This window comes from Sceloporus occidentalis, unplaced genomic scaffold, assembly GCF_023333645.1.
Source record: "Sceloporus occidentalis isolate IW3139 unplaced genomic scaffold, rSceOcc1.0.p SCAF_1, whole genome shotgun sequence".
NCBI classification, from domain to species: Eukaryota; Metazoa; Chordata; class Lepidosauria; order Squamata; family Phrynosomatidae; genus Sceloporus; species Sceloporus occidentalis.
In genome coordinates, this window is record NW_028316981.1 from 301,188,380 (window position 1) to 301,201,007 (window position 12,628).

Here is a 12,628-nt window from a genome sequence, read left to right on the forward strand (position 1 = left end):
AAGAAACTGATGCATGGTATCAGATCACTGTAATTCCTGGTTCCACTCTCATTTTCTAAGTTCTTTTTGTGGAAAAGAGTGCTTTTCATTTCTGATTCTCTTACTATTGGCAAAACCAAACAGAGATTTTTCACAATTTAGGTATTCCTTGTGACACCATTTGTAAGAACTTTTGTTTAAAAAAGGAAATGTAATTTGTAATTATTTTCTTTAAAAGGTCCTGCACTTTTGATATACAAAAATGATAATTTTATGCCAAACAAAATCACACAAAGCACATTTAATGTTCCTAAAGTAACAAAGTGACTTTCTATCAGTAAAAGTCTTTCTGGCAGGAAAATAACTTCAGGCCTCATGTTTTCTGGAGGCCATTATGTAGGAGCTATATAAAAAAGTGACAGTGTCTCATGGATACCCACTTTGTCACCATTGTTCTTTTCTTGTTTGATTTTGGTTTGGGCCTGGAGCTAACCAAAGTACCTTCTAATATCAGCTGTGTACTTATGATTGACACTGCCTACTGCTTTTCTGGAATGTTTCCCACTCAGAAGACATTAGTGTGCAGAGAAAGAGTACTGCTTTCTACTCCTATTCTCACTCTGGTCTGACTTTATGATGATACTTTCTGTGGGACAATGGCCACTGTTGCCATGGTGAACAGCAGCAAAATGAGATGGCATGGTTTTGTAAAACCTTCAAGCCCTTTCCCCACTCATTTGTAAACTAAAAAATTTTATCCAAAAAAACATTTGCCTTACTCCAAAATATACAATTTCTTCATGATACAAGATTAGATCAGCCTTCCATAATCCAATGCCCTCCATGTGTTTTGGACCACAGTTCCCATCATTCAATTATGAATTCCACTGGCTGGGATCCAGGGGATTATAGTTGAAATATCTGGACAGTGCTAGGATGAGGGAGGTAGGAATTGACTGAATCAATTAACCCTGTAGGTTAGATTTTCTGAGACAGGCCACTCCTTTTCCTAATGCCAAGAGAAGACAGTAAAGGCAGGGATAGTATTTGTATCCACATTTTTATATTGTGATCCTACCTGCAGATGGCTGGAAAGCACTCCTGAAGTCCCTTTTTCTTGACTAATGAACCTTCAAGACAGTACATGATGATATCCATAACCTGTACATAAAATGTAAACAACGTAATTGTACAATAATATTCATAAGCTTTCCTTATTCTAAGCTTCAATGATTTATGATAATAATAATAATAATTTTAAAAACCTTGGAAAGGGAAAGCTATGCCAGTGGTATTTTAACTATTACATCAACCAAACAAAAAGCATCTGAGGAAGTAGACTGAAGTCTACAAAAGCTCAGGGTCCCAACCTCTTTCTTTTAGTTAGTCTCAAAGGTGCTATAAGATCTCTCTACATACTGATTCTACATATTAACATGGCTATATTTTTGAATTCTATCAACATAACAGCACTTTTGAAAAGTGCTCATATAATTTCTTAAGCATCATCATTGGACAGTTCTAATCATAATCATCATGTTTGCATCCCAGTAAACCATGCTTCCCAGTGGTAGCACTGCAAGTAAAGTGAAAACATCTGATATGTCCACTAGCCAGTTTGTTGCTCTAAAAGCAAACAGTAGAAGCCCACCAATGATAGCATAATCAGAGTTTGGAATTTACTCATCAAGTTATTAATTCACTAATTGTTCTAAATACTTTGTAGATTCCTTAATAAAAGCTGAAGTTAAGAATATGAGTGATGATGGTGGTATCGACCATGGTGGTGATGGTGGTGGTGACAACAACAACCTATACTTTAGCGAATTAGGACATTACAGTTTAATGGGGTGAGTGCTTCCTGTAAAATAAGAATGCCTTCTGCCTCTGGAGGAAAAAAAATAGAATTGGAGGAAATGTGTCAGATGGCTCTGTTTTCAGACAGACTTTAACAGCCTGTGATTTCTTTGAGAGGAGAGCTGGAAGCAGAGAGGGGGAACTTTTTGCAGACCAGATAGAACAGATATGTTTGGGAAAGACGTTTTTAAAAAAAGGAAGAATGGGAAAAAAGAAAGTTATTCTTGGAAAGGAAAGGGAGTGATTTATTTGCTCAGCAGGAAGTCAAAAGCCCTCAAGCAGTCCGGGCCCTTTCAGAATGCACCCCCATGGGCCTGTATGGAAGGAAAAGTGTCTGATGTCTTTCTGGAGGGTAGGAAGTGCATTGTGACTCTGCTCAGTAACTTCTCCCCAACTGATTATGTCCTGGACTGGTTTCTATTGTATATTGTCAAATAATATACAATCATTATATAATATTTTGGGGCACTTTTAGAAAGGGCTTTTAGGTTGAAAAGCAAGTGCACCCCATGGATCTGTATGAAAGGAAAGTATGTGGAGTCTTTCTGGGAGGTGGAAGTGTATTCTGTTCAGTACCTCCATCCCAATGATTGTATTCTGGACTGATCTCTATTATACATAATTTGGGGCGAGCTGCAATGAACTCCTTTAAAATTCTTAATCTATTATTTACACAATGGCTGGCACTTGGATAATCAATTAATTTTTTTTTCCAAATCAATCCATTTCTTTCTCTCTTGGCTTCTCCTTCCCTCCACCCTTTCCCCCCAATCCAGTCCTCCTGTTCTGCTTTTTGCCTGTCCCCTTTCCATCTTCTTACCACTTTTAATTGTACAATTAAGGTAAAATGGGTACAAAAAAGAGTGGGCTTGTCAGATACCATATCATTATAACTGCAGATGTCACAGATTGTATTTGGAAACCTTGGCTGCATCCTGCATACAAAATATGCACAAATATGTGCTGTGTCACTAATGTTTGTAGCTCACAACTTGATTGGAAGGGAGAAGGCAGAAAGAATATACTGTATATGTTGCTCTTCTTGTTGTTGTGTGCCTCCAAGTCATTTTTGACTCATGGTGACTCTAAGGCAAGCATATGGGTTTTCTTGGCAAGTGTCTTCAGATGAGTTTGCCATTGCCATCCTCTGAGGGTGTGTGACTTGCCCAAGGTCGCCCAGTGGGTCAACATGTCCAAGCCGGGATTCAAACCCTGCTCTCCAGGGTTTTGTGGATTTTGGATGATACTGTATTTTGCTATATGGTCAACATGGCTACCCTGGTCTCCAGAGTTCTAGTCCAACACTCAATATATACCACACTGATTAAGTTGACCTTATGTATAAGTCAAGGGCATGTTTTGGGACCAAAATTATGAATTTTGATATAACTGGTGGATAAACCAAGGGTAAAATCTAAGGGCATATAGTAAAGTATGTAAAGGACAAAGCAAAAGAAAACATCGTCAAAGAGCTTACAAAATCCCAGCAGAGTCATAGAGTCACAGAACTAGAAGAGACCACAAGGGCTATCCAGTCCAATCCCCTACAATGCAGAAACTCACAATCAAAGCATCCCCGGCAGATGGCATAACTGTTTGGGTTCACCCTAAAGGCTGGATGGATGAGGAGTGAACTACAGTAAATGGTGGCTATGGGATGTGTGGGAGAGGCAATCAGGCACAGGCAGGGCTAAGAAAATGCACACACGTCAAAAAGGATGGAAAGGAAAAGCAAAGAAAATGGCAACCACAATAGGAGTGGTTATAGCCTTTAACTTTAATGTGATACCTTTGCCTGATTTTAACCCAGAAAAGCATACTATCATACACATTTGTATTATCCAATTTTTAAAGCCTAATTTTTCTCAGTGTTCCTTTCAGGAGAGAGCTACCACTGCCACCATTTTCCCATCCAGGCATTCAAAAAGGACAGATGTAGTGCCAAGGTGGAAAGAGTGGAGAGGGTCAGTGCTTCTTATAAGTGGTCCAAAGATGTCACTTTTTGTCATTCTAATAAGACAAGGGGATGATTCCTTTTTTTTTTTTTTTGGTAAGAATTAAACAAAGTACTTACAGTGACCCAAGGATAAGCTGTCCTAGTTTTTTGGGTTTATAGGATCTCTGCTTTGGTATCTATTTTGATGTTTAATTGTTAAGCACACACCTTCTCACATTAAGAACTGCCTTTAATTTATCTGTCTTCTCACCCCATGCATTCATATCCTCATGAGGTAATATTGTCTGAAGGTTCTTCTTCTGCCACATTCTCCTCTCTTCATTACTCAACATTTGTTTGGTTTCAGCTCATAAAATGTTATTCTGTCTATCATCTTCAATTCTCTACCTTCTTAAACTTTTTGTTATCTCCCTGATTTTCAAACCACCCCCTTTCTTCTACAGGGAAAAACCTCATCAACATCTCATGCTTGTTCACTTCACTATTTTTCCTTCTGTAAGCATTGTCACAATCATTTGTTTCAATTTTATCTTTTTTCCTCCTGCACCCAGAATCAGAGTTTGGAAAAGCTACTTTTTGGATTATCAGAATCTTCAGCCTGCACAGTTAATATAAAAATGTATTTTATAATTAAATAAACTGCCATGTTCTGAATCAGAGTACTGTTCTCTCTTGTTCAACATCAGGATTTCAGATGGTAGTTTCTCCGAAGCCTAGAGATAGTGTGGATTGAAGCTGAGACTTTTTATATGCCAAAAATCTAGTCTACAACTGCATGTAAACAACCTTTGATTAGTTTATCTGACCATTTAAATTATTACACTTAACATGTGTGAAATGCTTGGCAGAGATTGTACCTGTTACCATCAAGTTGCCAATGAGAAAGGATTTGTCCCAACTTCTGACGGGCACGCAAAATGCAAACATTTTGAAAGCTAAATGAAAATTTAGAATAACCAGCCTACCAAATTAAAAAAAAAACATATGTATGGATAGAAAAATAGAACTTTACCTCTACAAGGAGATCCACAACATCAGAGGGCATTTTTTCTATAAGTATTTCAATAACTCTTAGAATTTCTCCCTTTGCCCGAGCCAGGGTAGATGTATGAATATTCTGTTGAGACTGAGTATTTGCCTGGAGAGCAGTATGTCTATGCACCTAGGAAAACAGCAGACTTATTAAGGATGCTTACCATTCTTTTCCATTAAAATTTCTCTCTATACTTTATTTCTAATTATAGGTATGCCTAATTAACAAAGCAGATGTGTTCCTGGGCAATACTTCTTTAACAGAAAATTTGGTACTAGAGGCAAAAACAACAGAAGGAATAGTTCATACATCACAAAAAAGAAGTGCTGGTTAATTTATTTCAGCAAACATTTTATTCAAAACATTATGCTCGTGTGAAATGAAACAACCAGGTCAAGTAAGCTTTGCAAATGTAAAGAAAAATGTTTTGAACCTCCAAGAGACCACTTCAAAGTTTCTTCCCTATGAATCCAGGAATGACTTTTTATTTCACAAGCTGCACTTTTCTTATGATTTTCATTTTAATTGCCAAATTTAGATCTATGTTCTTTTAATATGTTGGGGCAGCTGGTGAGGGAGGCTTATTTGTTTTTCTCTTTTCTTTCTGTTTTGGTATTCACACATACTGAGCAAGGAATTCTGGAGGCAGCTGCTGTTTGCACTTGCCTGTTGTACAAGACACAGGACTGGCTGGAGTAGAATCACATTCTTTCCAAACTCAGTCAACAACAACAACAACAACAATAATTTGTATCCCGCTTCTCCAAAAAGATCAAAGCAGCTAACAATAAAACATCCATGAAATATAATAAGCATACAATAAATGTCTCATTGTCCATTGTATCCCAAACCCTCCCAGCCTTCCCACCCACTTGAATTTCTTACTGCACTCAACATGTTGCAAAGCAACGCTAAAAGTCTGTTTTTCTCCAGCACTACTTCATCATCTTCCCAATGCTGATGATGTTAAAAAACCTTCTAGTTAGACAGAGGCCAAGGAGGAAAAGGGGAGATGTTTAGACATAAAAAGGGCTTTGTAAAAAGGAGCTTATTTGTCAGAAGCTTTGTTGATTGAAGTGTGCCTGTACAGTAATTAGTAATTCTTCAAATTCTATTTCTTCCTTGCTGTATGGTGCTGAAGTTTTCATTTCCCCCCCTATTTTTGATACTTACACTTAGCGAACACAGAATTTACAACAGTTTTCAACGGAGCCAGCAATCTCTTTTCCTTTCCAGGTTACCAATACACATGAGCACAAATGCACATTTTTATGTTGTTAAATCAGTCCTAATAGGATCATATCAAGATTCCTTTTTCACACTGTGACTTAATCAATTCATATATACACTGAGGATCATTGATAGCTGGAGCAAGGGGTGCAACCTAAAAACTGGCAAACTGGGTATTCACCAATTTCAAAATTTGTTTTAGAAATTATCTTAAGTTTAACCAGAAGTTAAGTGGATTGGAACAGGGAAAAACCAATCCACAGAACACTAATGAAACAGAATGGGAACATCTGTTCATCATTAAAGATTATGTGCATTACCACGAATCTTGATCAATTAATATATTTAACCCTTTCCAGTATATTCTCTGTTTATTTCCCTATTAATTCATTCACCATTAGCTTCTCAAACACAACTCTATGATGAAAGGACTTCCATGAATTTTTCAAAAAATGGTTGAGATTATTTTTCATAAGGTTTTATGTTGTTGTGTGCCTTCAAGTTGTCTCCGATTTATGACGACCCTAAGGCAACCCTATTATGGGGTTCTCTTGGCAAGATTTGTTCAGAGGAGGTTTGCCATTACCTTCCCCTGAGGCCAGGAGACCTGCCCAAGGCCACCCTGTAGTATTCATGGCAAAGCTGGGAATCAAACATTGGTCTCCAGAGTTATAGTCCAACACTCAAAACACTATGCCACATTGGCTTGAGTTTTTAGACTGAATACTAAAGGATTCTATTTTATAACTCCTTTGCCAAAAGGATCACTGCAAAATTATATTTATATAAATAAAGTTTTTATTATTTAAAGATCCGACTCTGTCCCACATTAGTAGCCTTTAAGAAGGCATTAAAAACTCACCTCTTTCTAGCAGCATACCCTCCCGATTCGGTTTAGATTAGGAACTTCCTCCCATAACCGTTGGTTTTAATGGTTTGGATATGACTCAGATTTTTATGAAATTGTATGAAACTGTGAATTGTAACTAGTGAGGTATTTTATTGTTCTGTACTGTGACATGTGTCACATACCCGCTATATTGTAAACCGCTTTGATCTACAGGAAAGGTGGTACATAAATAAAGTTTTTATTTTTATTTATTTATTATTATTATAAAATTAATCAACTTTGCTGTGGATAAAATGATCAGCAATAAGACTCATTTTAAGTATAGCACACTCAGTGAGTTTATAAGAGTACAACCAGAGGTGTGTTATAAGCTTCACCAAATGCATTCCTTCTCCCTTATGGTACAGATGAATAGTCAGAATACGCTCTGGAAATACAAGTGAGATTGTTCTATTAAGCTGGAGACCAAGATTAATTTAGGTGTGTGGAAAAACTATTTACATTTGTAGAATTTAACTATAATTGTATGAAACATTCATTATTATGAAGGGCAGGAAGATCACAGATAGTGGGCCTATACATTATAAACCTCTGGCACCAGTGTCTTGGACAATACAGAATACAGGATAAGAATACACCTACTGTATGTGTATCCTGTTGTGGTCAGTTTACTTTTTTGTACAGACATCAAGTGGTGACATTGAGTCATAGGATCACACAGTAACTGCAGAGTAATTTTATATTTATGTTCTGCCCCACAGAAATAGTGCAATTTGAAATAGCTTTAAATGCTATAACTCAATCCTATGCAATCCTGGGATTTGTAGTTTGTTGTGGCACCAGAGCTCTCTGACAGAGAAGGATAAAGATCTCACAAAATTACAAATCCCAGAGTTCCACAGCATTGAGCCATGGCAGTTAAAGTGGTGTCAAACTGCATTATTTTGCAGTGCAGAGGTAGCCTTGGAAGAAAGTGCACGGGCTATGTAGTCCAATCCCTTGCCATGCAGGTACAGAGAATCCAGTTCAAAAACTATTTCTGTCACTCTACCCTGGGTTTTGGTTTTTAGTTACAATACAATGTGATAGAATAAATGTTATATGGCTATTTGGCAGGTATCTACCCACCTACCTATCAATCAATCATTGGCAAAAGTCTAAAAGGATAAAATATGTTTATACATAAAATTACTCTGCAGATTACACTACTGATCCAGAGCCCTGCTAAAGTGCATTATACTCACAGTGTGCATATATATGTGTGAGTACACACATAGCAAACAAAAAAGGTTATACAGTTGGCCCTCATGGTGTCAAACAGCCAGGCTTGAAAATATTTTTTTAAAATTATATATTCCAAATAGCCAACCTTGATTTTGCTGTTTTATGTAAGGGATGTTATTTTATTGTGCCACTGTATTTAATGGATTTGAGCATCCATGGGACCAAACCAAAGGCCCATGGTATTTCTTTTAAGCAAGTTAATAAACATATGCAAGAAAAGAAATGTAATATATATATATGTTAAAAAGGTAAATCAGTTTCAAAATGTTACAGAATTAGGAAGGAAGGCAGTGCCCTTGCTGGAGTGGAACACCATGAGCCCTTGAAAAGTTCTTTTGCTCACCTCCTTGGCAATGGTTGTTATGAAGGCGGGTGGTCTGGCCGTGGCAATGAGCGAGAGAGCGTGTCGTGCAGAGCGGGCGGAGTCAGCTGCTGGACTCAGAGGCAGCCCCATTGTGATGCTAATCAGAGATCAGACAAAGAGGGAAGGGGGGAAAAGGAAGAAAAGAAGCATTAGAAATATAGAGTGAAAAGATTAGACACAGCTTATAATGTCAGTTCAAGGTCAACGGGAGCACTCAAACAGTTAGAATATAATGGACTTCCAACAATGAGCAGTGATTAGGAGTCAGGGTGTTCTAGCATCTAATACAAAATCAAATAATTAACCATGAAGATTGAAAACAGTATGTGCATCTGTCCAAAGTGTTAAAAAGACCTTGTTAACAAATTATCTAGCTGTAGCACTGAATACATATCAAGACCCCAGACCAACACAAACATACAGTGCAATACAAAATCACTGTGCATTTTACTTTTTTGTTGTTGTTATTAAACCTTATGCACCTAGCTTTGCCAATATTATTATTTCTACTGACAAGCACTTTTTCCCATGAAGACAAACTGGAAATACTGTTTCATTTCATACAGGCTTCCTGTCTCAAGTCACCTTCTCTTCCGCCACAGCAATTTCTAAAAGAAGAACAGCCATCACTACAAATCTGGTGTCTGAAATTTTTTTACAGTGCCAGGGCAATCTTTCTCTGGAAATGGAACAACTGCCTGTTTCCTATCACCAATTACACTTACATATTGGAAAGCACAAGGATCACAGTTTGCTATGATGAAAAATCTAGTAACAATGAGTAATTTAAAGAGAACTTCAAATGCAGAGAACTTCAATACAATATGTTAGAAACAGATACTTTTTGTGGGTCAACAAATGTGAAGGGGTCCTCCCTGTTAAGAGCTCTGCACTTCTATTTCAAAGTGCAGCTTAGTCACCTTCTTATTATAAGCAGATTCTTTACATTATGGTGGAAAAATCCAGTTCAAAATAATGATTTTGACCCCAGGAATGGGGTTTGGGCTTCTCACTCCCTTCTCCCATTGTACACACTGACTTCCTCCATTACTTCCTGGTACAAATGAACCAGAAAAAGAATGAACCATAAGAAGCATTAGAAAAAATAGATTATGAGATGGAAGCAGAGTGTAAGGAAACTCAGCCTCCTAACATGATGTCCAAAACATGCTTTGGCTGTTAGGTACTGAATTTGTGGAGTATGATTGAGGGTGATGTTTTAGTAGCTTTTCCTTTCATCTTTGGCTTCTCACTTTATATTCCTCATAATTCTGGAGAGTCTATTGACTCTCATGATCAGCACTGCAGGGATAAAGTTGGGAACTGCAGCTGGTAGGAGCAAAAACTACCCATTTGCTGAGTGGAAAACACGGCAACTATTGAGACACTAAAGTATAAGTTATTTTTTTTTTAAAAAAGCCACTTAATTTTGGAAGAAAAAGATCACTGAGATTGTACATTGACAGGCATAGCTATGATGATGGGAGCTTTTCCCATAACTGTTTGTGCCAATACCACCTCCCGAAAACCTACCTCTTAAGCCAGACAGCACTCAAACCAAAGCATTTCCAAGGTGTCACAGACTGTGGTGCTGGGAAATGATGACTGCAGTGCTCTCCCAGTTGGGGGTGCTTTGAGATGGGCATCTAGAGAGACCCCATCAGAGTCCTGCTGCAGCTTCTTGTCTCAATGCACCCTGCAACCAGGACAGCAGCACGATTATCATTTTCCATTACTCTGATCTGCACCATTTTGGAAACCGTTCAATTGGGCATTGCCTGGCTTAGGAAGTAGGTTTAATAACAATAATTTGCTAATACCAAAGCCAAAATAACCTAAAAAAAGAGCTTTCTACACTACTGATTAAAATTTGCACCTAAAAATTAATCAATTTAAACTTCAGTGTGGATTCATCAGTCAACTACAGGTTGCCATTGTGCTGAACAATGGTCTACTCTTGGGCATTGCTTCCACATCCAAAGAATACAGAAAACGCAACAGCTAAAGTATAACCTGTATCTCTGTATCTTAGAAAAAACTGCTCACCTTTGGAATCTCTTTCCAGGGTCCTGTCCTACTCAAATATATTCCAGTGACTTATACTAGTCCCCAGAATGATAAACATGTAATTTTTTTGTGTGTTAGGCACTTTTAGGGTGGAGGATATTTTACAGTGTGATATGAAAAGCATTCTCAACATAGCTCATAATTTGAAGAATCTTTTATGATAAATCTGTATTTATTCTACCTCCTTTATCTCCTTCTGTTGGGCAAGGCATGGGTTTTTCTGAAAAGCAACAGGCTCCTTGTTAATTCATTAATGACACTCTGTAGTGTTAGTATGTGACCAAAGATTAACCCCCTCCTGTAGCTGGGCCAGCTGGTCTGTCAGAGCAAGAACTGTGCATGAAGGAACAGGCACATTGCACCATGGCTACAGATCAAAATAAAGGCAGATGCCAAGCTACCATGACCAAGGTACTGCCAAGTTGGCCCCTATGGTTATAGTTTTATTGAGGAATTTTATTCTTCCACATAATTAACACTTAAAGGGGCAAACAATGCACTCTGATTCACACACATATTGCTATAATGCATGAAACCATTCTTGCTAACATGCTGCTGGTATTAATATTAGACATGATTAAAAATATTAAACATAAACATATATTCAGGGACTATAGCTATATACTAGAATACTAAATAACGTATTACATAATAATAATATTTTACCCTATTGAATAAATTTCGTAAGGTTAATATTTTCAGTAATATGAAGATAACTTCCAGTATATTCTACTTGCCTTAAGACAACAACAACAACACTGCCGCTGCCTCAATAAGACAATTTATGATGGAAGAAATGTTTACGTTTAAATACTATTTGAATAGCCTCTTCACCAATTACAATATCTAGTCTAGCATCCACATTTTAAATGGCCACGCTGAAATTTCTAGGAACAAAGCTCAGCTGGACCTTGTTATATTTACAGAACCCCTAACAATTGATCTTCAACTACCAGTTTCCTTAAACCCTCATATGTTTCATGTATTAATGAATCCACTCCTATCTGAATAACTGAAAAACAGATACAAAAAGAAAAGTGGTGTCAAAATGCAAATGAAGATCTTTTGCTGTAGAAAAGAAGGGGGGAACCAGCAGTTACAAAACCATTAAAATCATAATATTCAGTAGTGAATACAAAATGTATTCAAGTATGAGTAAACAGAAATATTTACTCTGTGTTGTGTGTATACCAGGGAAACCCTAAAAATCGGTCCACAATTAAAAAGGCCCTCTTTCTCATAATGACCATATATTAGATGTTTCGGCCTTAAAAGTGCAATGACTATATATATATATATATATATATGTGTGTGTGTGTGTGTGTGTGTGTGTGTGTGTGTGTGTGTTTTTGCTTTCAAAACAGAAAATTATTGTCCTTGTTTTCTAAAAGGAAATAAACACAGAAGTCTTGCTCTAGTGACACTTGGCTCATTTGCACTTGAAACATTACACCAATACTTAGGAATTATTTAGAAAGCATTCTTTTAGAATCCTACTCAAAAGTCCAAAACACACTGCAGAAATAATCCAGTTCAAGACAGCTTTAATTGCCCTGCTCAGTGCTAGAGAATCCTGGGATTTGTACTGTATTGTGGCATCAGAGCTCTCTGACAGAGAAGGCTAAATGTTGCACAAATTCCCTAGCATTGAGCCAGGGCAGTTAAAGCGGTTTCAAAGTGGATTATTCCTGCATTGTTCTCTGGAGGGGGCCTCACGTCAGTACAGGATATCCAGCTAAAGCATCTCCAGCAGGTAACTGTCCAGCCTCTTTTTAAAGACATCCAGCAAAGGAGACCCTGCCACCTCTCTAGGCAACTGGTTCCTATAATATCCATTTAAGAATATGAAATTGTTTTTAGAAAGAACCATTCTTTTTTTCTGCCTCTTGTGCTAACAATCCAAACTACTAAAATATTCAAATATTTTCACAGAGTTGTAAGATTTGGAAGAAATCACAAGGGCTATCTAGTACAATCTTTTGCCATATAGGAATATAAAACTAAAGC

The 12,628-nt window shown here is 37.3% G+C and overlaps 1 protein-coding gene across 3 annotated transcripts in view; it reads right to left on the reverse strand.

The window, feature by feature from the left end:
• Positions 1-12,628, reverse strand: part of WDR7 (WD repeat domain 7) — a 333,095-nt gene that overhangs the window by 93,961 nt on the left and 226,506 nt on the right. For all 3 annotated transcript variants that reach the window (XM_089497268.1, XM_089497272.1, XM_089497267.1), the window contains 3 exons: positions 8,534-8,651; positions 4,806-4,955; positions 1,058-1,140 (listed from right to left, as the gene is read on the reverse strand). In XM_089497268.1, the coding sequence (XP_089353394.1) occupies positions 1,058-1,140; positions 4,806-4,955; positions 8,534-8,651 (351 nt within the window). The remainder of the gene's footprint in view (positions 1-1,057; positions 1,141-4,805; positions 4,956-8,533; positions 8,652-12,628) is intronic.